The 25,252-nt window shown below is 46.5% G+C and overlaps 1 protein-coding gene across 3 annotated transcripts in view; it reads left to right on the top strand.

The window, feature by feature from the left end:
• Positions 1 to 24,960, top strand: part of mcama (melanoma cell adhesion molecule a) — a 29,491-nt gene extending 4,531 nt beyond the window's left edge. The window contains exons 2-17 of one of the 3 annotated variants that reach the window (XM_041242384.1): positions 15,571 to 15,698; positions 16,013 to 16,226; positions 16,635 to 16,705; positions 17,013 to 17,100; positions 17,561 to 17,740; positions 17,844 to 17,971; positions 18,474 to 18,627; positions 18,968 to 19,083; positions 19,438 to 19,579; positions 20,028 to 20,149; positions 20,646 to 20,787; positions 20,875 to 20,913; positions 21,252 to 21,269; positions 22,394 to 22,520; positions 22,817 to 22,931; positions 23,038 to 24,960. In XM_041242384.1, the coding sequence (XP_041098318.1) occupies positions 15,571 to 15,698; positions 16,013 to 16,226; positions 16,635 to 16,705; positions 17,013 to 17,100; positions 17,561 to 17,740; positions 17,844 to 17,971; positions 18,474 to 18,627; positions 18,968 to 19,083; positions 19,438 to 19,579; positions 20,028 to 20,149; positions 20,646 to 20,787; positions 20,875 to 20,913; positions 21,252 to 21,269; positions 22,394 to 22,520; positions 22,817 to 22,931; positions 23,038 to 23,040 (1,787 nt within the window). In that variant the 3' untranslated portion in view covers positions 23,041 to 24,960. The remainder of the gene's footprint in view (positions 1 to 15,570; positions 15,699 to 16,012; positions 16,227 to 16,634; positions 16,706 to 17,012; positions 17,101 to 17,560; positions 17,741 to 17,843; positions 17,972 to 18,473; positions 18,628 to 18,967; positions 19,084 to 19,437; positions 19,580 to 20,027; positions 20,150 to 20,645; positions 20,788 to 20,874; positions 20,914 to 21,251; positions 21,270 to 22,393; positions 22,521 to 22,816; positions 22,932 to 23,037) is intronic. The other 2 variants (XM_041242382.1, XM_041242383.1) reach the window with 2 other exon arrangements.
• The last annotated feature ends 292 nt before the right edge of the window (positions 24,961 to 25,252 follow it).

Here is a 25,252-nt window from a genome sequence, read left to right as displayed (position 1 = left end):
GCCTGCATTCAGGTAGATAGTAATGGATGATGGAAGTAATTGTGCTGGAAAAAGCCTATCCATACTCACTGTGGTGGAAAGCATGTCTAATTGGAGCACGTCACACATGAATTGCCTTTCTAAGCACATTAAAGGAAAGAGTACGCCTGCACACGCACCATCCATTACCTCTGGAGAGTCAATAGCGAAAAGCAATTACTGTGCAAACTATTGAAATAAAATAAACCCTCTAAAAGCCATGTTAGAACGAATTGACTTCCCTGTATAAAGGGCATGTCTGATCTTTACCTCTGCGTTAGCATTCAATAAACATGCTGTTTACGCCTGTCCAAGTGCATCTCCCTGCCCTGTCTCTCTGCTCATGTTCCTGTTTCGTTCATCAAAGGGGGAGTAATCAAATTAGCAACAAGCAGTCCGGCTGCAATGTTGTTCGCATGTGATCCACTTTTGTTTGTTTATTTGTGAAGTCTGCCACTAACAGGACCTTTGGCTCTAAGCAGCTGCCAAGTAGATCATTAAAGGCTCATTAGTAATGACTCTAAAGAGGCTCTCTGGCACTATTAGATGCTGGTTTTCACACGCCTTGGCACACCAAGTGCAGTTCATGATTGGCATGGCGACAGTATTTCAATCTGTTGCAATAAAGTGTCTCTTGAAGTATCATTTGATTTTGCTTTTTACATCCTACTTCTAGCGGTCTGGGTCCTGTTGCTCCCGTAGTTTCATGGGAGGCCGTTAAGTGCCTGGCTTGTAAAAACCGGGGGATAATAACTCGGCAACAGAACCCAGAACCGCTCGGAATGATTGCAAACAGCGTTTGAACCCGGGTCTCCAGTCACACAGGGTCTGTGATTCCAGATGCTGACGTGCACGCGGTCTTTAGGTTTCAGGAGCTTTGCCTGAGAGGCTGCAGAAAGCCTCATGGCACCAGCTTGGCAAAACAGAGTATGAGAACTTAAAAAAAAAAAAAAAAAAAAAAAAACATTTGATCGTTCTTAAACCCCGCCGCTCCCCCCCAGCCCTATCCTCATCCTGCCCGCAAACAGCTGCAAACACCTGCCGCTGTAAACTAGCGCCACCCTGTCCCCAAAACACAAGGGGCTCGAGTTTCGGAAACCGTACCCCTTAGCCTCTCACCTCCTTCAGGGATTTCTAATGACAGGTGTCAGGATGTTATTTGTAGTGCCGTCAGGGGATGGTTTTAGTCTGCAGGTATTTGCAGGAAGTCTTTATAAAAACAATACTGTGGCTGAGGTTGGGTTCACCTTGGTAGGAGGCAATGGGAGACTTTAACAGGGGATTCGAAGGTCGTCTGTTGATGGAAATAAGACTCCTGTTGCATTTGCAGTTTGATCCGTTCCTGGTTTTACTCTGAGTTTATTACGACAGCTTCTTACATATACACTGTGGCTCATCAAGCTGGCAGTAAAACCTGGAATGGTTTTAATGTCGGAAGCGGACCTTTCAAACAGGGGTTGAAAAATGTGATTTTAAGAATAACATGTAATTGGTAGTCGTGACTGGGGAAGAAAGGGTTAATGTGAAATGCCCTTCAGTCCAGTGCAGTCTAGAACAGTCCCTGTAAGACTCTATAGAGACATTGATAATGCTGAAACAGTTTGTCTACATGTACGACGTGTCCTTAATGTATAGAGTGAACCCTTATAAAGGTTTCCCATAGTGAAAGCACAGCAAAGTGCAATGAAGCATAGTGAAAGCATGGTAAAGCACAGCTAAACAGTGTAAAGACTAGCGAGGTATGGTACAGCATATTAATAAACATGGCAATCCTAGGTAAACTAAGGTACATGCATAGTATAAGCATGGGGAAATCTGCAAAACTATCATGCAAAAATACTTTCATGAGGGCAGTCTTTCTGCTGGCTCTTCCCCTGTTCTCATACTGCAGAACCGTATGGAAAGAATACATTATTCTGTAGCTGTGCAAAGTTGGACAGGTTTAGAAACTTTTTTTTCTTCTTCTAAACAGATTTTCTAAGCGTTTATAAGCAACCGTTCCAGTGGTTTATCTTTGGAGGGGCCCCTGCAAGACTACACTGTGCCACAGACTACACTGTGGAGATTTCTAGAGCCCTAGCAGAGCCACACGCAGCAGAACAAGCTCTCTAAAAACCTTGCAAGCTGTTTATGACACAGTCAAACTCAAGCCAACCCCAGCACCTGCCCTTAAGGGTTGTGGGGTTAATGAAGGTTAAACAAATATTATGAATCGCGCAGCTGCAAGGTATGCTGTTCATCTCCTCAAGACAAGGAGCTGAGTGGGGTGTGGGGACTTAATGACCTTGGCTAGAACACTGAAGCTTGCAAAAACAAGGTTTAGCTTCACACACACACGCACAGACGCATGTTTAGGTAAGATATATAAGACAGGCATCTGAGAAGCATTCAAGAAGATCCTCCCTGAGCACACTCCAAAGCCATCACAGAGATTAGGTAACTAATTACTGTTTCATTTCTGCTAACAACTAGTCAAGTGGCCTCCTTAGTGTGTCGAATGAGAATGATTGTGCTGCAGCAGTGGGACTATTGATTCCTGGAATCAATAAAGGAAACTTGTTATATTCTGCTTAACATCTTTGTTGTGTGTGCGCATTCATAATTCAGTTTCCTGACAATGTTTACTCTGGTCCATGTGCCATTTCAGGAAAAAAAAAGAGAATTATTATGCGGGAACAGAGAGTGTGCTTTTCCACTGTGTCTTCAGAGAGAGGGATAGCGTTTCCTGCCAAAAACAGCAGCAGCGTGAAGATTAAACTGTGCTGAACCGGGAGCGAGTGTGAGGGAGACGTGGAGGCAGGAAGCAGCTCAGGTAATGAGGCTTACAATTACAGCAGCCCTGATGAAAGGAGCCATGCATAGGCTGGACCAGGCTGCGACTGCACTGGGGAGCGCTGTGCTCTGAGCTCTGCTGAGGTGAGGTCTGTGTTGAGCTCTGTTGTGTGCTCTGAGCTCTGCTGAGGTCTGTGCTGAGCTGTGTGCTCTGTGCTCTGTGTGCTGCTGGCCAGAGAGGCAGGGGCTCTAGAATGACCAGCAATGGGTTTGCATTGTTTATATGGACCCATGGTCTTGCACTGCTTTACCAGCGAGCACGGGTAACCCCACTGGGACAGCACAGGCATTTTAAAATAGGAAACGCTGCTGTACCATTCTACCGATGGCTGGCGTTGTGCTCTCACCATTGCCTCGTAGCACTGCCCCATTGCGAGAGGGCTGTGATTAGCCACATCCCAAGTGAAGGCGGTCCGCTCGAATCCACCTTGCTGCTCAACCCACTGACTGGCATTCAGACTGGGCCCAGAATTCAATTCACTTTTTAGGCTGGAGAGGGAGAGAAGGGCTTTGAGCAGCTCTTCAAGCAGTGAACACAGCTGATTAAGAGCAATGTTATTTAGTGGAGTAAAAAAAGAAGTATCACTTTACATTCTCTCGTGCCCTAATTGCAGGACTTCCCTTTAGTTGAAAAATGCCTGGAAATAGGCCCTCTTGTCTGTGTTTAATAGTTTGTGTAACTAATTCATTATATTGAGGTCTTTTTACATCATTGTTCAGGGTTCATAACAGTGTGATGATTAATAATGAATATCATTTAAAAAGCCATCACTTTACCAACAAACATTAGGCATTCATTAAAACATATATGTTGATGCCTATATTTAAACATGGAGACAACAGGATATCCAAGGACAGCAAACCAAATAAAATCCAGGTCAAACAGTAGAATTAAATAACTATTCTTTCTTTATCAGTGTACAGTTCCCTCAGGTCAATTTCTATTAGATAAAGTGCGGTCCAAGCTAGAGGAGGGTAACTCAGAATAACTTATTTCTTCCTTTAAACTTGGTGATCGATTGTTAAGATCAGTAGCGACAGTGCGGTCTGGGAACGAGAACGAGCGCTGGAAACTCTCATGGTGAAAAACAGGTTTGAGAAAATCAGGTTTCAGACAATGTGACGTGGAAGCTGTTACTCTACAACTGGCATTATGTAAATAGAGCTAAACAGTCTGTTTGTAAATACCCCAGAAGAGAACAAAAAACCCTCAGCTGAAGGTAATTGTTTCATTTGTTTTCGTCAGTGTCAGTATTAGGCTGCTTCCTGACGCAAACACACCGTGACCAAAAAGAAATTAGTAGATAGGCAGCTGTCTGAAATTTGGCTCGCAGATTGCCTCCCTTGAGCCCCCAGAGGAGGGTCACTGTCCTCGTCCACGACCAGGATTTGCATGAGGATTTGTTTCCCAAATCAAGAGGCTCAGGTGGAGTATTTGAAAGAGAGGGAGAGCAGATTGAATCACATCCTGGTTTTGAAGAGAACTGCTTTACAGAACTGACTCACTTGTGCTTTGACCTCACTGTGAATCTTAGAAGTTTGCAAAATAGCTCTGAAAAGGAAGTACTGTCCTGATTAGTCCCTAAAGGGGGATTCCACCAGTTCACTGCTAGCGATGTGTACGTCTTGCTCAACTGACGACTGTGTCTCGTAGCAGAGCCACACTAAGCCTTGAACCTTCAAACCCTCACACAGCAATGACAGCTTAACTTCCATCTCGATCCTCAAAGCTATTTACTAAAAAAAAAATTCCATAAGAACACAAATTAGTTTGAAAGCAAATAAGAAACAACAAAACCTGGAATTATCCAAGCTGTTTGTTTTTGGTTTGGTAACTTTTTTGGGGGAAAAACTACCTCTAGTAATGATTTGGACTAAAAGGTTTTGAGAATCGCACCCATCAAATCACGCCCCCGTTTTGGGTTTGCAGTTGTGGGTGGGGCGCTGGTGTCCCGTCCTGGACACGGGCTGCTCAGTGCAGGGTTGACAGACTGGATAGTGCCGAGGAAGGTCTCCCAGTATTGGGGATGCATTCCGGACAGCACTGCCGGGGCGGGATTCCGAACATTCCTGGAACATTCCTGGTCCCGCGTGGGGTGCAGTGTGCAAGGAGAGGCAAAGGGGGTACTGTTTCCAGCACTGGAACCCGGCCAGCTCCAGCAAGCTGGGAATATCTGTGTAAAATATAGCCGAGCTTTCTTTTTTTTGATATACAGTAATGCAGCTTACACGGAGACAGGCACACTAAATCACATGGATTATGTGTTCATATTTTATTGAATTTCTTGGTTCATTTACTTTGTTTCCAACAAAGGCATTGTTCTGACTTTTAATAAACAGGCATACTAACAGAGACACGGTCATCCTGCCTACTTCAGTATTAGCCGAGATAGAAACAATCTTGAACTAAATGCCACGTTTCTATCCTCACCCTGTATAACCCGGTCGCATTGAGTTCCAGTTCTGCAGAAGTTCATTGAAAGCGCTGTGCTGCGCATGGAAACAAACAGGAGCTGATTTCAACCTGAACACAGGTGGCAGATGGAAGCCGGGCTGTAGAGAGCGTTGGGGTTAATATGAGGTCTTTTGAAGTGGCCGGCGAGCCCAAACCCCCTTCCGTACAAACCCTTTGAGCAGGAGTTATATACTTCCGCTTCAGCTTCACAGGAAACTCCACAAGGTCATTAAAATGGAACACCAGGCTTCAGTATACATTACATTCGTTCATGTGCAGACTGCAAGCCCCGAACTAACATTAAAGCGAACGGCACGACCCTTTGCATTAAAGCATGTCACAAATGATTTACAACGAGATCATATTGAACCTGGAGGTTTCGAACTACATTCATGGGGCTGTGTTTTTAGGTATTTTTTTCTTCTGAAATGGATGAAAGCCGCTCTTGTGACGCTTTTCTGTTTTTATATTTCCTGGAACTGTTAGCCTTGCATAAATCGTCATGCTGGTTTAGCTGTGTGCATGGTTGTGCTGGAGCGATTGATCCTGTGGCTGCTATTATCTCTTAAATAAGAACAACACTGTCCCCCAGGAGTGTCGAGGAGGGCTCAGAGCTATTGTACATTGTCTGTACCTGCACTCCCCCTCCATTAATAATTTACTTTGTTTCCTGCAGCAGTTGTCTCTGCTAATCCCTTGCACATTAGGAGCCTTTTAAGATAATGCTGCCGACTCCTCTTCCTTGCAGTCTCTCCTGAGGGAGGGAGGGAGCACCCCACAGTTTTCTGACCACTTGAATCCCTCTTCAAATCCACGTACCAGTTCTGGGTAGGAGGTTTTCTCCATCTGTGTTTGACAACGATACGTAATACCCATGTGATGGAGAGAGGGCTTCCAACACAGGTGTGGTGTAACTGTGAGAGCAAGATGAACAGCTGTGCCTCTTATAAATATTTGGCGGATGTCTGATCACCCCCTGATCCCCCCCCCAGTGCTCATCAGGGGGGCACACAGATTGTACCTCTCTAGACTCAGCATGCCAGTCACATAGCGAAAACAGTCGACTCCCAACCCTACAAGCCAGACTGAGACCCCCTATCTACCCCAGCCTCTGTTCTGACAGCTGGAGGAGCCCTCCATCATGAGATGGGGACGGGACTGGGGAAAACAAGTAGGAACATGATCATTTTTGCCACTGAATACATATGAAGCAGCGCCTGTTTTAATAATCAGATCATCCCAGCACCTGAGCCTGTGTCCTGAGGGATAAGCCCAGTTAAGCTCAGCTGTTAGCAGTTAGGCTCATGCAGTAGGACAGCCTGGCATGGCTTGAGGTAATTACCATGCATGAAAGGGACCTTCCATTTTAACGAATCTGTGAACGCCGAGGCAGGGCCAGCATGTTAGTTTATTTAACTACAGGATCCCACCTGGAGGGCACTGCTGGTATTGCTACGTGCAGGGAAGCAGGCTGCTGCACATGAATGCACCTCAAGCACAGCGGCATGAGAACCAGATTCGAAAACTTCGGTTCAGAGCCCGTTTTGATCTCCTCGCAGATCAGTTTTAAAATGTTTCAAACCTGGCTCATTCCCATTAAACTGCAGCGCAAGGGGAGTGTTTCTTGTGAAGTGTCCAGTGAGCTTGTGGCTGATCTGGGGGTTGAATCAGGGATCTCTGTCCCCTGCTCTCACCCTGCAGCCTCGTCTCTGTAGCTGGATTACAGTCTAGCTCAGGTTAGTGCAGCTGCTTCCTTTTAGTTACAATGCAAGAAACCTAGATGCATTGCATGTTATAAGCCTTTTTAAATTTCTTCAATAGCTGTTTTCTTTCAGAGATCCTGGAGACTGCCGTCCCCAGTGCGCTAAGCTAATGAAACCCCCCCTCTCCCCACACCCCTTGAATTACATTCACTATCAAAAGAACAAAGCTAAATCCATACAAATGACGAACGAAGGGAAGAAAAGAAATATGAATACATGAATTTTTTTTAATCCTCCTAATAAAATAACAGGGTTCCCCCTGCCGGCCCCCCCAGAGAGACAGCGTCGTTATGATCCCCCGCACCGCTCGTCCTGCATGTACGGGCTGTCAGAGGGGGGTCCCAGACAGGCAGCGATGCCAGGCTGTAATTAGCCAGACAGACAAGCATCCCGCGGGTACCAGCTGTGCAGACTGCAAGGACACAGATTTTGCTCTCCACAGCCCCTCCCTCATTATCAGGAGCGCTTTGATATCCAGTTGGAATCGGAAGACTCCAGGGCAAGGTGGAGAGCGAGTAAATGCACAGTCTCTGGAGACCTGGGTTCGAGTCTGTCTAGGGAGGGGCGTGTCACACGTTTGGTGGTGTCACCTAGTGGACAGCGGACAGTTTGAGGTCTACGTTAGTGGCAGATCTTAATGCGGCCGCCCTGCAATGTGCCTGATTTCTGTGTAAAGAAGTGAATAAATCCCCTATAGATGAAATCCCCAGCTTGATCAATCCAGTTAAAGGGCGGCACTATTTAGATCAGCCACTGATTAGATCATTAAAATAGCTCCTGATATGATGCAAGCCTCAGATTAGAAGAGAGAGCCAGGATTGGACAGCTGGGAAGTAGGAGGATGTTCAGGTCAGGATCAAGGGTCCTGGAGGTTCTTTGTGGCTTCCCTAGCGTAGCTGCTCTCCTGCAACACATTGGACTCCCTCGTCTTTCATGGGCACTGATATTCAAAATCTAGAAACATGCAAACACAGCTATACCTGCCCAGAGCGCTATTCTTCCCTTGTGTGTATTGACAACCGAGAGCTTTTTTTTTTTTGGCAGCGACTGTACATTTCAATACATGCAGATTTTCTGCGTCTGACTCCACTTTCCAGCACAAACATTTTTCAACACCAAAAAAGGAGTGAGCCAGTCTGCAGTGCTTCATCATGCGGGCTTTCAACGGGCTCCAGACGGCTGCTGTCTGTAGTACAGTAACAGCCCGAGCAGGTCTGTTGTGTTTTGGCATGCGAGGGGTGATCAGCAGTCCACGTTGATTTCTGCACGACCATTCAATCTCAAAAACACTAAAACCAAAAGAGTACTTGCCAGCACTGCCTTGTAAACAGTACTGTTCCACACAGAAGCCTCGTCTGGGGGGGTGGGGGGGGGGGCCTCGCTTTATTGAGCCGAGGGGGAAACTCGGGGGGAAAGTCAAGTCAGGAATTACACCGGTGAAAAAAGGCGGGGGAGTTTTGCCACGATCCCTAAACCACAAGCCAGATACAAATTTTGCAATGCACTCCCTCTAATTGCATGTTAAGTTCTTTGGCACATCGTGTCTTAGAAACTGCCTTTTCTAATCAATTAAAAAGCTATTATCTGACAAATCAGCTTTATATTAGTGCAATACATTAACATGGCATGTCACTTGGACAGAACTAGCCTTGTCTGCCTAATAACACCGGCTCCACACTTAGCCCCCTTCCTCCCTCTCGGCCCTAGACCCTCTTCTGCTTGCTCTTGCATCCAGAGAAAGGACAGCGAGTTTCAGCAGCATGCAGGGTCGCCTGGGGTCTGCTCCGCGTTGCCACGGAGACGCAGTGGAACCTGTGTCGCTGTGTTTGGGTTGCTTTGTCCGGTTTGTGTGTCCGGGGGGGGGGGGGGGGGGGGGGGGGGGAGCCCTGCTGTAATTCTCTCAGTTATTGGTTCTTTTCAATGGTTCATTATTGTCAACGCTGTGTCCCGCTTGCTAAAAAAAGCCCCTTTGGCGAGCGGTTTACACTGTTTAAATCACACTTGTCCACAGGAAGCACTGAGCTACAGGGAAAAAAAAAAAAAAAAGGTTTTCTTCTTTTAAAAAGTAGTTTTTTTCTCCCGTCCCGATTGCGCTCAGCATCAGATTCCAGAAACAAAATCGTGGGAATCCAGATTGTTTTGAGGTTGTTTTTAACCGGGTCACAAAGTTGTTTCAATTATTTTCATCGGTTGACGAGTTGTTAGTCAAAGCCAAATAAAGAGGTTCTCGGTTGCTAGCTGCAGTGTGTATTGATCGTGCTTCTGCTGCGCTGCCCAGCTGCTTCATGCTGCAGTTAGGCAGGCATGTTGACAGCAAAGCTCTGTGTTCCTGTATAACGGTCCTTGACTAATTCACTGCAGTGAGAGAAGAGGGAGCGCTCTTAATAGAATTCTAGAATGTGCGCATTAAAAGTAGTTCTCTATACATTATGCAATCCGGAACTAACCAAAGACACAAAGGGTCTGACACTACAGTGAAAGAGCCATACCAAAGGAGCGAAGATATTGATTAACTAAACACACAGGAACGCGTGCTACGCTGCACTCCCGAAGAGAGAAGCAGTAGCTAGCAGTTACCGAACTAGGACGGTGTCTTTGAGGAGCATAAAGGGACCCTTGATTAGTTGTTCTGTCTCTCAGTGTTTTTTAATCACATACCTCGTGCCCCCCCCTTTCTGTGAGGTGCGGTGATGGGAGTCCGGCTCGCTCCAACAAGGCAAGCTTGTGTGCCAGCAGGCAGCTTTGTCATGGGAGCTGATGCTAGGCAGAGATGCTATTAATAGGGCAGTAGTTACGCAGGCAAAGATCTGATATCTACAGTGTATTCCACGTGACCTTTCCCTTTTATGGCAAAGTTAACGTTGTTATTGTTGGTGGTGCTGTCTTCTATACACAGTCACTACAGTATGGAGAAACAGAAGTGCTTTTCTGGTGAGTGCAGGACAAGGCTGTTGATGACTAAGTGGCTACTAAGCTGGCCCAGTAGTATGAGCAATTAAGAGATATTTGGCTAAAATTGCTTCCCCTTTAAGGAGTTGTTGTTGTTCCTACTGTACATCTAGCTTTAGAAGTGGAAGGAAAACAAAACATTCAAAAGGTAAATTCTGGAGGGAGGGTCACATTGGATCTGGAGCTCCCACAGGAGCAAAACTGGCAGGGACTGCTTCCCTTCACTGTGCTACAGCGGACCCTACCGGCAAGGCACCTAGTGAGCCCAGGCAGACTCCGGCAGGGCAGGCCTTTGTCATCCAGAGGCCGGCAGCTCACTACCGTGCGCTCTCGAGTTCCTGGGGGTAGAAGAGGAAGCTGGCTCGCGGGATGCTCACTGAATCTTCATTTCTCCTGAGCTGTGTGGGGAATTACTGTGGTGAAGGGAAAAAAAAATATAGGATATTCTAAATGAGGGAGAAAATCAGCAATAAAATAATTGGGCACTTTTACATTTCCAAAATAAATTAACAAACGTAGACCAAGGGCTGACATCAGCAGTGTGTACACAGAAGAGGCGAGTCCGTGTCAGGCAGGCAGGTTGTGACTCATTGACAAGGCTTTGTGTGAAGAAACTCATGTACAGTAGCTTGAGGACAGATTGGTTTCATATAGGAGTGTGCTTGTTCAAAGGACAAAGAATAATACGCACTGTGTGCTGTACCGAAATATCACCAAATGCACAATTCTTTTAAAAAAACCTCCGGTCGTGCCGCTGTCTGTTTTCTTTAGGGTTGGCCCAGTGCTTCAAAGGGCATCTTGATTTTGGGGAACAGTGTGGTTCTTTGAGAGGCCTGTGGTGCCACAGTACCAGTGGTTTGAAGGCAGCGTTCTCCGCGTCCCAGGGAAATGTGTTCTCAACGCAGAGGAGCCTTCATCACACACAGACGCACAGAATGGTCTCTTTGTTACCTAGGCTGAGGGTGGACAATTGAATCTTTACAGCCTTCGTACAAAAAAAAAAAGTAAAGAGCAAAGAACCTTCCTTGCACCCCAATCTCCCACACCCTGTATGCAGACCCTGGGCGATTTGTGCCCTTTCAGATCCATCAGCTTGGAGTCCAGAGGTCACGGGATCACAGGGTCATACCTGTAACCATACAGACCGAGTCTGGACCGGACCAATCAGAAAGATTGCAATCACGAGAATAAGAGTCATATAAAACACTAACAACTGCTTACTCTGATAAACGATCGGGGAGCCATGCATTCCAACTAACTATAAATCACCATCATTCAAGAACCATGAGAGATTCTGAAATTAGACCCAGAGAGCTGGGGGAGATAATTCAAAACACATGGGGCAGACAGAGGGAGTTTGTTACCAGTCAGACACAATGCGAGTGCCTGTCCAAGCACCTGCTAGGCATTCCAGCAGCAGCTGTGTGGAGACGGGACCGTGTCAGCAGCAGACAGGGCTGAGGCGAGGTTACCTGCACAGCAACGGCACACATTGCACACTGGATCAACAACCGTGTGTTTCTTAGTGGCTGAGGAGGTGCAGCACTGCAGTGTAGCCGTGCTGTTCTGTTTAGAGTTGCAGGTGTATAGAATGGTAATGGAATGCTGCTCCTTGTACTAACTCCAGCAGAGCATTTAGATTTGCACAGGATTTGGCAGTACAGCGCATTAGGGACGGATTACAGCGCATTACTCCCAAACTATCGGTCCCTCCAATTGCAATGAAATCGTGTATTAATATTGGAGAATGCTGGGTAGATAATCTAGACTGGAATTGCATTCAGCATTCCTGCGATAGTTTTTCCTGCTCAATTTTATGGTAGATATTTAAATCATCAGTTTAGTGCATTCTTGAATACCTCCTACATTCCTGAACGTACAGTAGTTGTAGCCTCTGCCTGCGTTTCATTTTAAGGGGCATTGTTTTTCTCTTAGCAGTCAGCTCTGACACACTAACGTGTTTATGTTTTGTCAGAGATTAGTTCATATGGTAAACTTTGTATTTGCTATTCAAATAAACCTAGAAATCACAACCTGAAGTCGCTTGCAAAATGTTTCTAAATCCTCAAAATGGGCCATTAGACATGTTACAAAACATGAATGATTTTTAAAAATTAACTATTAACAAATGCTGAAACATGTTTGCTTATATAGGAATCTAGTGGTTAACAGTTAATATACCAAAAAAGTTTATTAGCGAGTGTGTTTGTCTGGTGAAGGCACTAGCTTTGCAGTTTGCATGCAAGTCCAGTGGAACTAACAAGGCCTGGCTTTTCACTGCACTTCAAGTATTTTTTTTTTCTGCAAAGTATGAATAAGTTGACTCTTTTAAAGCGCAGTCTCATGATGTTTGCAGAGACTGATATAATCAGATAACCAAAAAGGTCGTGGTTCTGGAGCTGCTTGGACGCGTTTGTCTGGGGAAAGCATCGAACTTTCTGATGTTTGTTTGTCTTTCTTGTCTTTCTAACAAAACTAAAACCAAAACCAAACCGTTTCACAGAATATCCTCGACTGTGCACTAGTTTATCATGGGAGACATTATAGCAAAGTGTAGTGCAGCATAATGATGCAGCACGGGCAAGCACAGGAAAGCACAGGCAGGTATGCAGAGGCACACTACAAGCCAGGGTGAACAGGAATACTCGAAGCCCTAGAGCTGGTAGCTAGCTGGATGTAAAATAGAAGCTGGAAGGGTTTATGAGAGGGGTGTGATTGGACTGGGGTGAGGGAAGGGGATGTACTGTATAGGGGACAATAGCACAGTTTCAAAGAGGGACAGACAGAAGAAAGACACTCCACTGAGCACAGCCAGGGGGAGAGAGGAATAAAACAGAGAGAGGAGAGGAGAGGGCCATTGGAGTTCAGGAGGGAGGTCTAGACTGGGGAACAATGGTACAGGATTCAATAGGGCCAGCAGGGGGTGTGCGAGTGTGTGAGTGTGTGAGTGTTTGCTGGGAAGGGAATGGCTAAAGCTCTTGAGTGTGTGTGTGTGTGGGCTTGTTTACCCCTTGCTGTATACAGTATAGAGATCTCAAAGGACTCGCTTTGACAAGAAAGAATGAACACACCTAAAGAAAGGGATCTTCTCTTGATCTGCTTGTCAAATGTTGCACAGCAACGAGGTTTCAAAAGAAGAGGAAGTCTTTTAAATGCATTTATTTTTGTTTGGAGAGGGGTCTGCTGTCCTGATTGATATACTGTACAATACTCAGAGCTTGAGGATCTGGTATTGATTGGAATAGTGCTCAGTTCTGGTATTGATTGGGATAGCTCTCAGTTCTGGTATTGATTGGAATATTGCTCAGTTCTGGTATTGATTGTAATAGTGCTCAGTTTGATAACTATTAAATATTGAAGCTATAATGCATGACAGAGGGATTTGGTATGTAACAGTGCCTAGTCGTCGGTGTGGGGTGGGGGGGAGATTGGTTTGTACAAAAGCCCCTTTGTTCCATATGAACTATCAGAATTTACATTTGCTGTATTGCTATTTTCTATGCCAGTGCCTCTCCCAATAGCCATGCCAGCCACGTGGAGATCCTTTATTAACAAGACGTATACTTTCAGCTCTCCACCTGCCATCTATACCCAGTCCAGATGTTTTCAATTAAACAGCAGCGCTTTCTTAGAGAGAGAGAGAAAGTCTATTTAAAAGTCACTCTGGCGCCGAGGGGCCTCGGCTGCTCAATAGATTCCTTTATTCTGGTTGTATTTTGTCCATTGAGCTTCTGTCTGCCCAATAAAGACTGTGGGAGGAGTACGCAACCTCACTGTCACACAGCGCCAACACTAGCAGCCATCCGCTTGACTCCCTTGAAGGTAAATCAGGAGGGGCAACGAACAGGTGTCAGAAGCGTTTGTCTTCTTTCTGGCTTCGTGGTTCTGGCGTTTGCAACACTTTCTCCCGACCGCTCATTCTTTTATCTTCACTACTGATTGGATTGTTTCCGCCGCGCTGCTTGCCAGCTGTAGATTTTAAACTAACACTGAGGGTTTCTCTGTTATTGTTTCTTGACAATTTTTCACAATAATTCTACAATGCTTTCCTTCACGTCGCAGTTAAAGGGGATAGCTCTGGAAATACTGAGAGAGACCGAGAGAGAGAGAGAGAGAGAGAGAGAGAGCGAGGGAGCGGACAAGAGTCAGACAAACAAGCTTGGGTTCCTATGTAAAGGGCACACAATGGTCCTAGGTGGCGAACGCAAAAATAGTCAATGAGTGGGGGAAGACAAACATTATGGGGTGGTTTCACAGAGCTCAATTAGTCTTCCCTAAGGTAACATTAGGCATGCCAAGATTAGTGCTGATGAACTAACTGCCTCTGGGAAGCCTTAGCACAGTCCTAATGGGGTGCGAAATACCTTTACTCACCAATTGACTGAATCGAGTCACCCAGTTGTGTTTTCAGTTCCACTCCTTTACTCACTGTGATCGATTTGTGTCTTGTGGTTTTAACATCAGCTGTTGCCACGGTGAGCCCTGAATTCAACTGCGACGTCACGGCAACAAGCATTGAACTCTGAATAATAAATAGATGCTGTTAAAAAGCTTCCCGGTGCAGTTCCAGCCCCAGCTCTATTCAAGTCTCTTCCTGAATGCGGTCAGCATGTTTTCCTCAGGCACCTTCTCTCTCATTTAGTGTCGTTTAGGGAACACGCTCCCAAAAAGGGGGATTCTCAATCCCAGGGAAAACACTGGGGAATTATACTCTGCTAAATAAGCCCTTTCTTCAGTGCATGTGGTGACGCACTGGAACATGGTGCAGTGCTCTGTGTCTGACAGTGGACTCACAGAATTCTTTACATAACAGCCTGGGTCCTTTTCGGCTGCATTTTTACTTTAGTATCTATAAAGAGGTTTAGGGATCTGCTCTGGGGAGAAAGTGTATACAGACAGTAGAGGGTGGGTGATTGACTTGGGTACTCTGTAGCCAACTGACTTGATGACTAGTTAGCCAGTAGGAAGCAGAGATGGTTCTCTTGCAGTTTCAGGGGGGGCTGTGTTCGAAACCAGTGGCTGTGGTCGGATCCAGTGGGTGTGTGTCTTGTGATTGTGTGCAGGCACCCAGAGTACACTGTGTAGGAGGAGCTGGAAGACGAGGGAAGCTGTAAGCAAGTGGAGAAGCATGGCTTTCAGACCTGTCTCCTCTCCGAGTGCATTAAAAAATAAGCAAAGACAGTTCAAAAGGCTGGCAAAGCAAGCAGGGGGAGGAGTGCTTCGAGATTTATTCTCTTCTAATTGTGTTCTGATGAAAATTTCCCCCCAAAATTCTCATGTTTTTTTTTTTTTTTTTTTAGAGGTGTAGTGATTCATTGTGATACATATCATATGGCGACCTGCATATCGTGACACTGATCATATCGTGACATTAGTATCGTTACACCCCTAGTTCCCATTTCTAACTACTCTGTTGTATCTGGCTTGCAATGTGCGCTACCCTTATAAAAGCTTGCCCCTGTGAATTTGCACGATCATTCTTCAGTTGAAGAGGCTTCCCGTTTACAGTGTTAACATGCCTGCTTCAATAGCCTGTCCTGTGTGCCTGTGCAGGGGTGTCGGCGGAGGTGACAGTGTCTATGAAGGATGTGGTCGAGGTTCAGCTCGGAGACACGGCGACTATCCAGTGCACCCCCCACTTCTCTGAAGAGACCAAGACCGTGCTGGTGCAGTGGTTCATTGTGAGTACCGGAGCCTTTCCGACATCGCAGGGACTGGGACAGGCTTGTATTTCTCCTCTGAATCTTTCATTTCCACAGCAAGCAACCTAAAACTAATACGAAACAACAAATAGAATATGCTGTTTCTGGTCGGGTTACTTTCAAAGGTTTTCCTTTCTCTAATCACGCTAAATGACAAGATGCACAGCTGAGTCCAGACCGCGGTTAGCGTCCAGACTGCGGTTAGCGTCCAGACCTCGGCTAGCGTCCAGACCTCGGCTAGCCTGAGCACCGGTCACCCTGGCGATGCTGCTGACCTCTGTGTTGTTATACAGATGGGGCTGGACCGCAGGGAGAGGATCTATTACACGGATGGCACTGACAGCGTGGCGGACAACGGGACAGAGTACACTGACCGCATCAGCGTGCAGGAAGACTACACCCTGGCCATCAGCAACGTGGGGCTGAGCGACGAGAGAGCTTTCATCTGCCAGGTCGGGGGCATGTCAGCCGGGAACGGAGAGAACCGCACAGAGCTCAGAGTCTACGGTACGAGAAGAGGGTGGTCATGCACGACACACAGCAGGGCTGCTTTACACAGGCTTTCTGTTATTCACTTACTCAATCACTCGGGTTCTTCTACAGCTGGCCATTTACTTTTGTCACCCTTGTTTAAGAAAGGAAAGCTTTTTTGAATGCCCCACCTTCCTCCACTCAAAGAGGCAAAGGCAGCTAGGTGTGGCTATTTTGCATTGACCACTGCTTCACAAACGAGTGATGTATTATCTATTAGTGTGCACATCCATTGAGACTAGGCTACAGTTACTAAAATATAGCCGTCTGTGGGGTTTCTTAAAAAACGTGCACTGATGATGTCACACTATCAACCTTACTCGATGATGTCACACATTAGTGATGATGCAATGGAATATTTTATTTATTTATTTTTTTCCCCAGATGCCCCAGAATTCCCTGCAATTGATGGCACACGTTCCGGGCTCTCAGTCTCCAGTGAAGAAATACAAAAGGTATGGATCTCTCCGTTCCTCTCCCTCTCCCTTAAATGGTACAGTTTTGTATACATTTGATCAGTAAGGATTTTGAACATTCTCATCCAGCTGTAGAGTGCGTTTCTCGTTCGGAACCTCAATTCCTTTTTTTTTTTTTTTTTTTGTCAAGTCTGATGGACCCTCTGAACAGGATCATTACAAATGAACTTGAGTTTTAACAAATGTTTTGTACTCATGTCCTGCAACGTAGACCTAACGAATATAAGGAAGCGATCTATATGCAAGTCCTCGCTGCCTGTTCTCTTACTCTGGGTCTGTGTTGTAGGTTGCATCCTGCGTTTCCAGAAATGGGTACCCAGAGCCCAAAATCACCTGGTACAAAAACCGTTCCCCGCTGCAGACTGAGGAAGAAAGTGAGTGTAGCCGATAACTTCTTATAGTCGACAAGGTCCTGAGGCAAGAGACAGCAGCTTGCATCCCCTAAAAGTGAATCAGTCGTGTATAGGGTCAGGGTGTAAGTGAGATCTCGTCTTGTGCAGCATAATACGAGACAACCTAGACACGACAGATTAACTAATAATGATGAAGCATAAATGCACTCATTTGAAATACGATTACAAAAATAACGTAAAATAATTTTATTGCCTTAGCATTTTAGAACTCTGTCGTGTGTCCTTTGCACGGGATGAGATGAACTGGATAATTGACAAGTGCTAAACAGTGATTGGTTGATTCCTCGTCAGCGAGTTGTAACTGTAGTCCTGTGTGCTGTGAAGCACGTCCGTTCTGAAGGGCATGCTTGCTGTTGTACTCAGTCCTTCAGTGTGCTGTATGTGCTGCACATGCTTATTGTGTTTTGTGCTTGTTTCTCAGAGACGGTGGTCATGTCTCAGGTGACGAAAGAGGCGAGCGGTCTGTACACAGTCAGCAGCTCTCTGCTCTACAGGGTGTCGAAGGAGGACGTGAACTCCACATTCTACTGTGAGGTCAGCTACAGGATGCCAGGAGCAGAGAAGATGATGGAGTCCAGAGCCATCAACGTGACTGTGCACTGTGAGGCTTCCCTCGTTCACTACCATTAGCAAGTGAACAATGTGAAATCCCCAGACAAGTGCGCTAACTGCGTGTGTGTGTGTCTCTCTCTGTTTACCTGCAGACCCCACGAAGCAGGTGCTGCTGATCAGGGACTCCCCAAAAGGTTTGGTGAAGGAGGGGGATGAGGTGGAGCTCCGCTGCATCGGAGACGGGAACCCCCCTCCCCCTTACACCTTCCACAAGCTCTCGGTGAGGGACGCCCCCCTTTTTTAAACCTCACTGTTACAGAATGGCCTTTTTAACCCTTTCATGCATGGCATGTAATAAACTTATTTTTCATTGAAAAATGTTTAAATTTTTTTCCCATTGCTTTATACGCCTCGTCCTTCAGATGAGAAGTAAAACTGAGGGCCTGTTGTAAGTGACTCTGCATCAGCAGTTGTAGATGAAGCATAGTTCACCCCCTCTAAGTCGCTCTGGATAAAAGCGCCTGCTAAATAACCAATTGTTAATAATAATAAATAATAATAATAATAACATGGGGAAAATATTGCATCCTCATATGAGGTCATCATGCATTTGCGTCTCCCACATGTCCCCAGGTAAGGGCTGAAAGGGTGAATAGTGTATTTTGACATGACCATGGTAAACACATACTGCAGCAGTGTTAGAATGCACACCTATGGCATGGTAAGGCTAGGCAAGGCTTAGACAAGCCCAGTTCCGTAGTAATGATCTCTTGTCCACACAGCCCAGCAGCGAGGAGGAGGAGGACCTGTCCGTGGACACGGACGTCCTGATCTTGAGGGGGGTGACGCGGGCTGACAGCGGGGTGTATCGCTGCAAGTCCCTGGACATAGAGACCTTCGAAGAGCAGAGCTCGGAGCTCAAGGTCCTCGTAAACTGTGAGTGAGAATTGCCGGGCGGTGAAGGGCACAGAATCACACAAGAGAAACGCTTCACAGTTAAAAAAAAAAAAAAAAAAAAAAAAAAAAAAAACGGGCACCCGAGCATTCCATCAGAAACCCTTTCAGCAGCTTGTAGTTTTAGCTTCTGAACTGGATCAGATGAAGTTGCCTTTGCGTTTGTGTAACTGGTTTTCTATGCAGGGAAATTGAAATTTCTTCAGCAGCGCTCCAGACTTCCAAACGCAACACTGTGTACCCCGTTTCAAGCGTATTTATGAAGTTTAATGATGTGTTACAGAGCAGAGCAGTAACTCTGACTGTCTGTCCCTCCCTCTAGACCTGGACCCCATCGTTCTCACCCCCTCAGGTTCAGCTGAGCTCCTGTTGGGTGAGACGCTGGCAGTGTCGTGCAATGCCCTCAGCTCCCAGGAGACCAGGGTAGTCTGGATGAAGGTAAAGCACGCTAACCACAAAGTACCAAGAGAAGCAAAAGAACAGCAGCTCCTAGGGTTTAGTTTGGTAATTAGAAACACTGCGTTTTCACAATCTGGAAAGAATTCAGAAAACAAACCTTATTTGGAAATGCATGTAAGATTTCTTTTTAATTCAGTAAAATTGGGGCGGGCTGTTCTTAATCTTAAATGTTTAACATTGTGTTTCCTTTGCTTTCACGGAAGCCAAAATGGCTTGTAGTTTTCACCCTCACTGTTATAATGATCAGCAGTACTGTACACAAAGCCCTCCCCTCCCCTCCCCTCCACTCCACTCACCCGCACTCTCTCCTTGCCTCTGTCTCTGGTACCCCAGGATGGTCAGGAGATGGGCCAGGGCAGCACCCTCACGCTGGCCAATGCCAGTTTCGACTCCGCCGGAGATTATATCTGTACGGTTACTGTGCCAGCGGTGCCCGGGCTGCACAGGAGCAGCTCCGTCAGAGTCAGGGTCCTCGGTGAGTCACCATTCTCCTACCCAACATCCGGCTCCAGGCTGAAATTAGAATCTGTGTGGAGGCACTGGGAGGGAGGCAGTGTGGTCTAGTGGCTAGAGCAGAGGGACTGGGAGGGAGGGAGTGTGGTCTAGGGGGTAGAGCAGAGGGACTGGGAGGGAGGCAGTGTGGTCTAGGGGGTAGAGCAGAGGGACTGGGAGGGAGGCAGTGTGGTCTAGTGGCTAGAGCAGAGGGACTGGGAGGGAGGCAGTGTGGTCTAGTGGCTAGAGCAGAGGGACTGGGAGGGAGGCAGTGTGGTCTAGAGGCTAGAGCAGAGGGACTGGGAGGGAGGCAGAGTGGTCTAGGGGGTAGAGCAGAGGGACTGGGAGGGAGGCAGTGTGTCTAGGGGGTAGAGCAGAGGCGTGGAGAGGGTTGAAGAGATTGAAAGTGAAGGCTGTGCTTGTTGCTGTAGGGATTCCTGTTGTGCTCAAGCCAGTTCAGCTGGAAGTGCGAGACGGTAGTAAAGTCAACCTGACCTGCAAGGCGACCGGATTCCCAGAGCCAAGCATCTCCTGGAAGGTCTCCGGCACTAAGGTATGTACCACACACCGTTCAACCCCAGATTACTCAACCCTTGGACTGAAACTTGCAATCCTATTGGCTAATACAGCATCACATGACGCATGTGTTAATGCCCACCAAACTGTGGCTCAGGGACTCAGTTTTCAGTAGATACTTGTACAGTGCAGCACACAGCACATTGCATATGTAGTATAAGCATGGGGAGTTGAGCTTTACTATTACACGTTTTATAAAGGAAGTTTACTTCACTGCAGTTTGTGGTCTGTGTGGGAATCAGGGCAGAGAGCACAGTCCTTCCCCAGAGAGATGAGAATGTAAATACTGGCGGCCCTGCCAAACTCATTTGATTATTGTTGCTGTTTTTTTTATTTTAAAGAGCATTTCCCAAAGAGTGCTTAGAAACATTCTCTTTTGGTAAACGCCTGCTCTGTGCTTTCTAATGAATATGTAGCAGTACCCAAAGAAACTCCCAGCAGTGTAATGGGACCGTGTCGCTTGTACTTTCCAGGACTACCAAGAGGTGGCGCACCATGTAGACAAGAACACCGCGGTGAGCGTGATGTCAGTCATTGTGACCCCTGACCTCAAGATCACCTGCAATGCCTCCAACTCTCTGGGCAGCGATGAGGGCCTCTTCGGCATCGCGCTGAGTGAGTTCCGCACACAAGGGCCCCGCTGATAGTGGGATGTCGTGGGTTACAGGCGGTCATTAATGAATATTATTTTCTGTTTTGCAGTTTCTGTGACACCGCCACCGCCATCCCCCTCCTCCACAGGTAAGCTCCTGTTATTACTAACACAGTAATTACTGTAGCAGGGCTCTGTCTTCTGAGCTGTACGGACAGCCCTCTCAGATTAATGGAAGCTCATGCAAAACTTTATTCTGCAAGCTGTTTGATGCACTGATCTGCATATTCATGAATGCAGCAGTGAATTTACTAATGGATCAATCTGTTTATTTATTTATTCATTCATGAAGATTGAGGCGTGTGGAATTATGTATTTATTTATTTGCACGCACTAAACTTCAAGTACCTGTGTGTGAGATTGTCAGTGTTGATGAAATGAGCGGTGGGATAACTCTGTGCTCTTGTGGTTTGTCCTTCTCGTCTAGTTCAACCAGTGAAGAAAGGTGGGTGCCCTTACCTAACCCTAACCCCCTACCCCCCAGCTCCACTGAAAGCATAGCCTAGGCAAGCATGACACATCTCAGAAGCAGAAGCATGGCGCACGCATGGGAAAGGCACTGAAAAGCACTGAGCACTGGGTCTGTAACTGGCAGTCCTCGTTCTGTATAACAAGTGCAGCATGTGAGCGCAGCATCAGATCCTTCAGCAGAGACCTCCACTCTCCCCCTTTGCTTTTATTGGCCTCGGCTGGCATGCCGTACTCTTGTTGCTCTCTCGCTGGTCCAGCACTGGCACAGCAGGTTACAGACACTGACGAACACTGAGCTTTTTTCAGTGTTTCTAGGAAACCCGATGATAAGTGGAAAGTGGAAGGCCGAGTGCTCAGCACCTTTTGAACTGCTAATTCTCCAAACAAAGAAATAAACAAACAAACAATCTAGCTGAGATTTAGTTTAGGGGCCTGTCCTGTCTAAAGTATTTTTTTGAGAGAGAGAGAGAGAGAGAGAGAGAGATGTTCTGGACAAGGGTCTTGATTTATGAGTACAGTGCCTGTTTGTTAGCGGTTTCAGCAGGAAGAGAATCATGCCCTAATGAATGCAGGCAGGCAGGGGAGTGTGGCTGCTGGGAATCTGCTGACAGCTTGCAGAAGGAGAGGCTCCTGCAGCCAGACAGATGGTAAAGGAGAAGCAGGCAATAGCAGTGTTAGCTGTCACTCGCTAGCCAGCTCTGATAACAGGGCTTTACAGGCATTCTCTACACCTGTCCTGCACTACCTTCCATGCTCCATAAATAGGGCTGAAAAGGGCAGCTTTGAAAAGAATGCTACAGCAGGCATGTATTTTCATTTAAGAATAGAACGGGGTCTGTTCAATTGATCTGAATACCACCTTCGTTTAGGAGAAGAGCACTTTGAGAAAAGCAGCGTGTTTGATCCCGAGTTCCCACGTGAACAGCCTGCTGTTTCAATGGCACGGAATACAGCCCCGCTGTCTAGACTGAAGGCGTTTGCATTGCCCACCCTTGCTTTCAGCGCACGCCGTTGTCTGTGTTTCTCTTATGCTTCGTGTGCCACATTGCCCAGTGCGCGCCGCCCGTGCCTGACTCCTGCCCGTCTCTTTCTCTCCAGAGGGCAGCGGCGTGATCATCGTGGGTATCATTGTGGGCATCCTGCTGCTCGCCATCCTGGGCAGCGTCCTCTACTTCCTCTACAAGACGGGCAAGATCCCTTGCGGGCGCTCCGGCAAGCAGGAAATGTGAGTCCCCAGACTCCTCCTCCACCTCCTGCAGCTACAGTTCCAATGCTGTTTCATTACATTACAATATCTCTTCTTACAATTACACACATTTAACATACCTTCCCATGGTAATAAAGCTCAGTGAGAGCATGGCAAAGCATTGTAAAGACCAGCAGGCTATGGTAAAGCAAATTAAAAAACATAGCAGACCAGGCTGAACGATTTTCAATGCACAGTGGAACCGTGCGGAAAGTGGTAGAATTCTACAGGGAGTTGTAACCGCAGCGTGTGCTTCGTGTTTGTTTTCCACTCAGCTCTCGAGCAGACTCTGGGAAAGACGACATCGTTGTGGAGATGAAGACAGACAAGACCGAGGAGGCGGGGCTACTACAGGGTGTCAACGGTGACAAGAAGCCCCCTAGCGACCAGGTAACTATGGAAACTCAGCTCAGTGAAAACAGACTGAAGCATAAAATTGCCTTTTCTCGTAATGAGAAAAGTAGGAAGCTTACTTTTTTTTTGTTGTTGTTTGGAGTAGTGCGAGAAGTACATCGACCTACGGAACTGAGGGAGCGAGAGAAAGAAAGAAGATTCAAAAAGCAGAACGGCCCGTCCCTCAACCTTACAGACCCCTCCGCTCCTCACACTGTTCCCTATTATTCCATAAATCCTGCTAAGCCCCCTCCCCTCCCTCTCTCTCTCTCTCTCTCTCTCATGTCTCCTGTGTGAACTGCTTTTGCTACTCTCCCCACACTCGGTACAGCCGGCCTTGTACTCTGAAGAAGGCAGCAGCAGCTGAAGTGTTTGCCTGCTCGAATTGTTTCTCATAGTCTGGTCTGCTTGCCTGCCTCTTGAAGACAGACAGGAGAATTTGAATCCCCTGGAGAGGGAGAAACACACCCAGTGCCTCTGGGAAAGCAGAACCACAAGGACTGCATAGAGCTTGGATTCAATCAAAACTGATAGCGCCTCTATAGCAATGGGCAAGTCAGGTTTGTGGACTACTGAAATCTATTACTGTACCAAACACTGTGGTGTTCTTTGCACAATACCCAGATAGAGCAGCTCTAGAACTGTTCTCGACTGTATCATGGCTACAGCGCCGCTGTCATTTTGATTGGACCCAAGGCTGTCGGGTTTTGGCAGACTGTTACAGCAGCTCGAACACACACACACAGCCCGGTTTCGATCCAGTGAAACGTTTATCCAAAAATACACACGGAGACGACAGTAGATCGAACCCATTTCATCAGTAACCAGCTATAAATAGCTGCAGACCCTGCGAGCTTTTCTCAGGAAGTGGTTCCATACTTCAGGAACACGTTTGTGTAACGGGGAGATTGTCGGGGGAGGGCTGCCTCTGCTCTTGAGAAAGGAAGTTGTGGCTCGGCTGTTTCTGAACCCGTTTCTAATGAAGGTTCTGTTATTTCACTCTTAGTAAATTCATCCCTAGTTTTACTCCCTTCTGAAACTTGTAATACTGTGTGAATAACCATGGTTAAAGAAGTCAAGGCTTATTACTGTGATAGGATTGCCAGTACTAGAGCTCTGGTTCAAACACTGTATATATTATAGAGCCCTTGTGAGAAAAAGGGCACTTTGCATTGTTAGAATCCCCCAGAATGAAGCTTTGTGTGAGTCTCTGCTCTTCCCTTTAGCAAAGCCTGCTACTGTGGCCCGCCTGTGTGGTTTGTATATATTTATAGTACACAAATAGAGTAGGTGATGGTTGGGGCTGATGAAGAGACAGAGGCCCTGTAAGGGTTAGCATCACGTTGCAGAACCCTAATTATCCAAAGAAAACTTAAGTAGCATTAGCACTGAATTGCCTGTCGTTTTCGGTTTGAACCCAGGCAGGATTTAGGGGTGGCTTAGAGAGCCGAGCTGCAGCGTGGAAGGTAGGGGGTTGGAGTAGCTCAGTGGTGAGAGCACTGGGCTGCAGCGGGGAAGGTAGTGGATTGGAGTAGCTCAGTGGTTGCTGGGTTGCAATGTAGAAAGCATACTGCAAATAGGAGGTAGCTAGCTTTATTTTGTTTTGTGTCTCGTTTCTGTTTTTGAGTTTTGACTCGTTTTATTATTGAGTCTTGAGTTCTACTGTCATACACGGAGAGGCTGCAACTCTTACTGTCTGTTACAGTCCAAATTCATCAGATACAGCAGGCAGTGCTGATCACAGTTCTGTGTTTCCACTAGGCACAGTGTGCCGGAGAACACGCGTGCCGCGCTGGTGTCGCTCTGTTTGCAGCCAAAGCCAAAGGAATGGAAAGTATTGGACCCTGCCCCTGATTGAACAGCTGCCATTGGCTGACGAACACCAGGGTTGCCTTGGTAACCCATAGAATTATAGCAGAGCAATAAAGGTACTCGAACTCAAACCTACTGTAGCTGAAGAGTTTTCACTGTGGTTGAGAAGAATTAGTAAATAAACTGTGCCTTGATTTATTATTATTTTTTAAAATATGTATACTTTTATTTTATTTTTTTTAACATTGACGTTACTGTTGCAAAATATAAACAAATAAATAAATAAATACACCTCTGGGGCCTCTGAAGTGTATGAGCTCAGTTTAAAATGCCACATCATTCTAGTTTAGTTTTTATAAATATGTGTTCTTTGCGAGTGTGTGTAAATTTTAAGACCAACTTGTGAATTGATGTTTGCTGACTTTTTATTTTTTTGGGGGAGGGGGGGGGGGGGGGGGGGGGGGTACTAAATAAATACCAAAATAAAAGCGTGTTTGTTTATTTTG

Source organism: Polyodon spathula, unplaced genomic scaffold, assembly GCF_017654505.1.
Source record: "Polyodon spathula isolate WHYD16114869_AA unplaced genomic scaffold, ASM1765450v1 scaffolds_1277, whole genome shotgun sequence".
NCBI classification, from domain to species: Eukaryota; Metazoa; Chordata; class Actinopteri; order Acipenseriformes; family Polyodontidae; genus Polyodon; species Polyodon spathula.
Note: the sequence above shows the minus strand (reverse complement) of the source record. Positions and strands in the feature narration are given on the sequence as shown.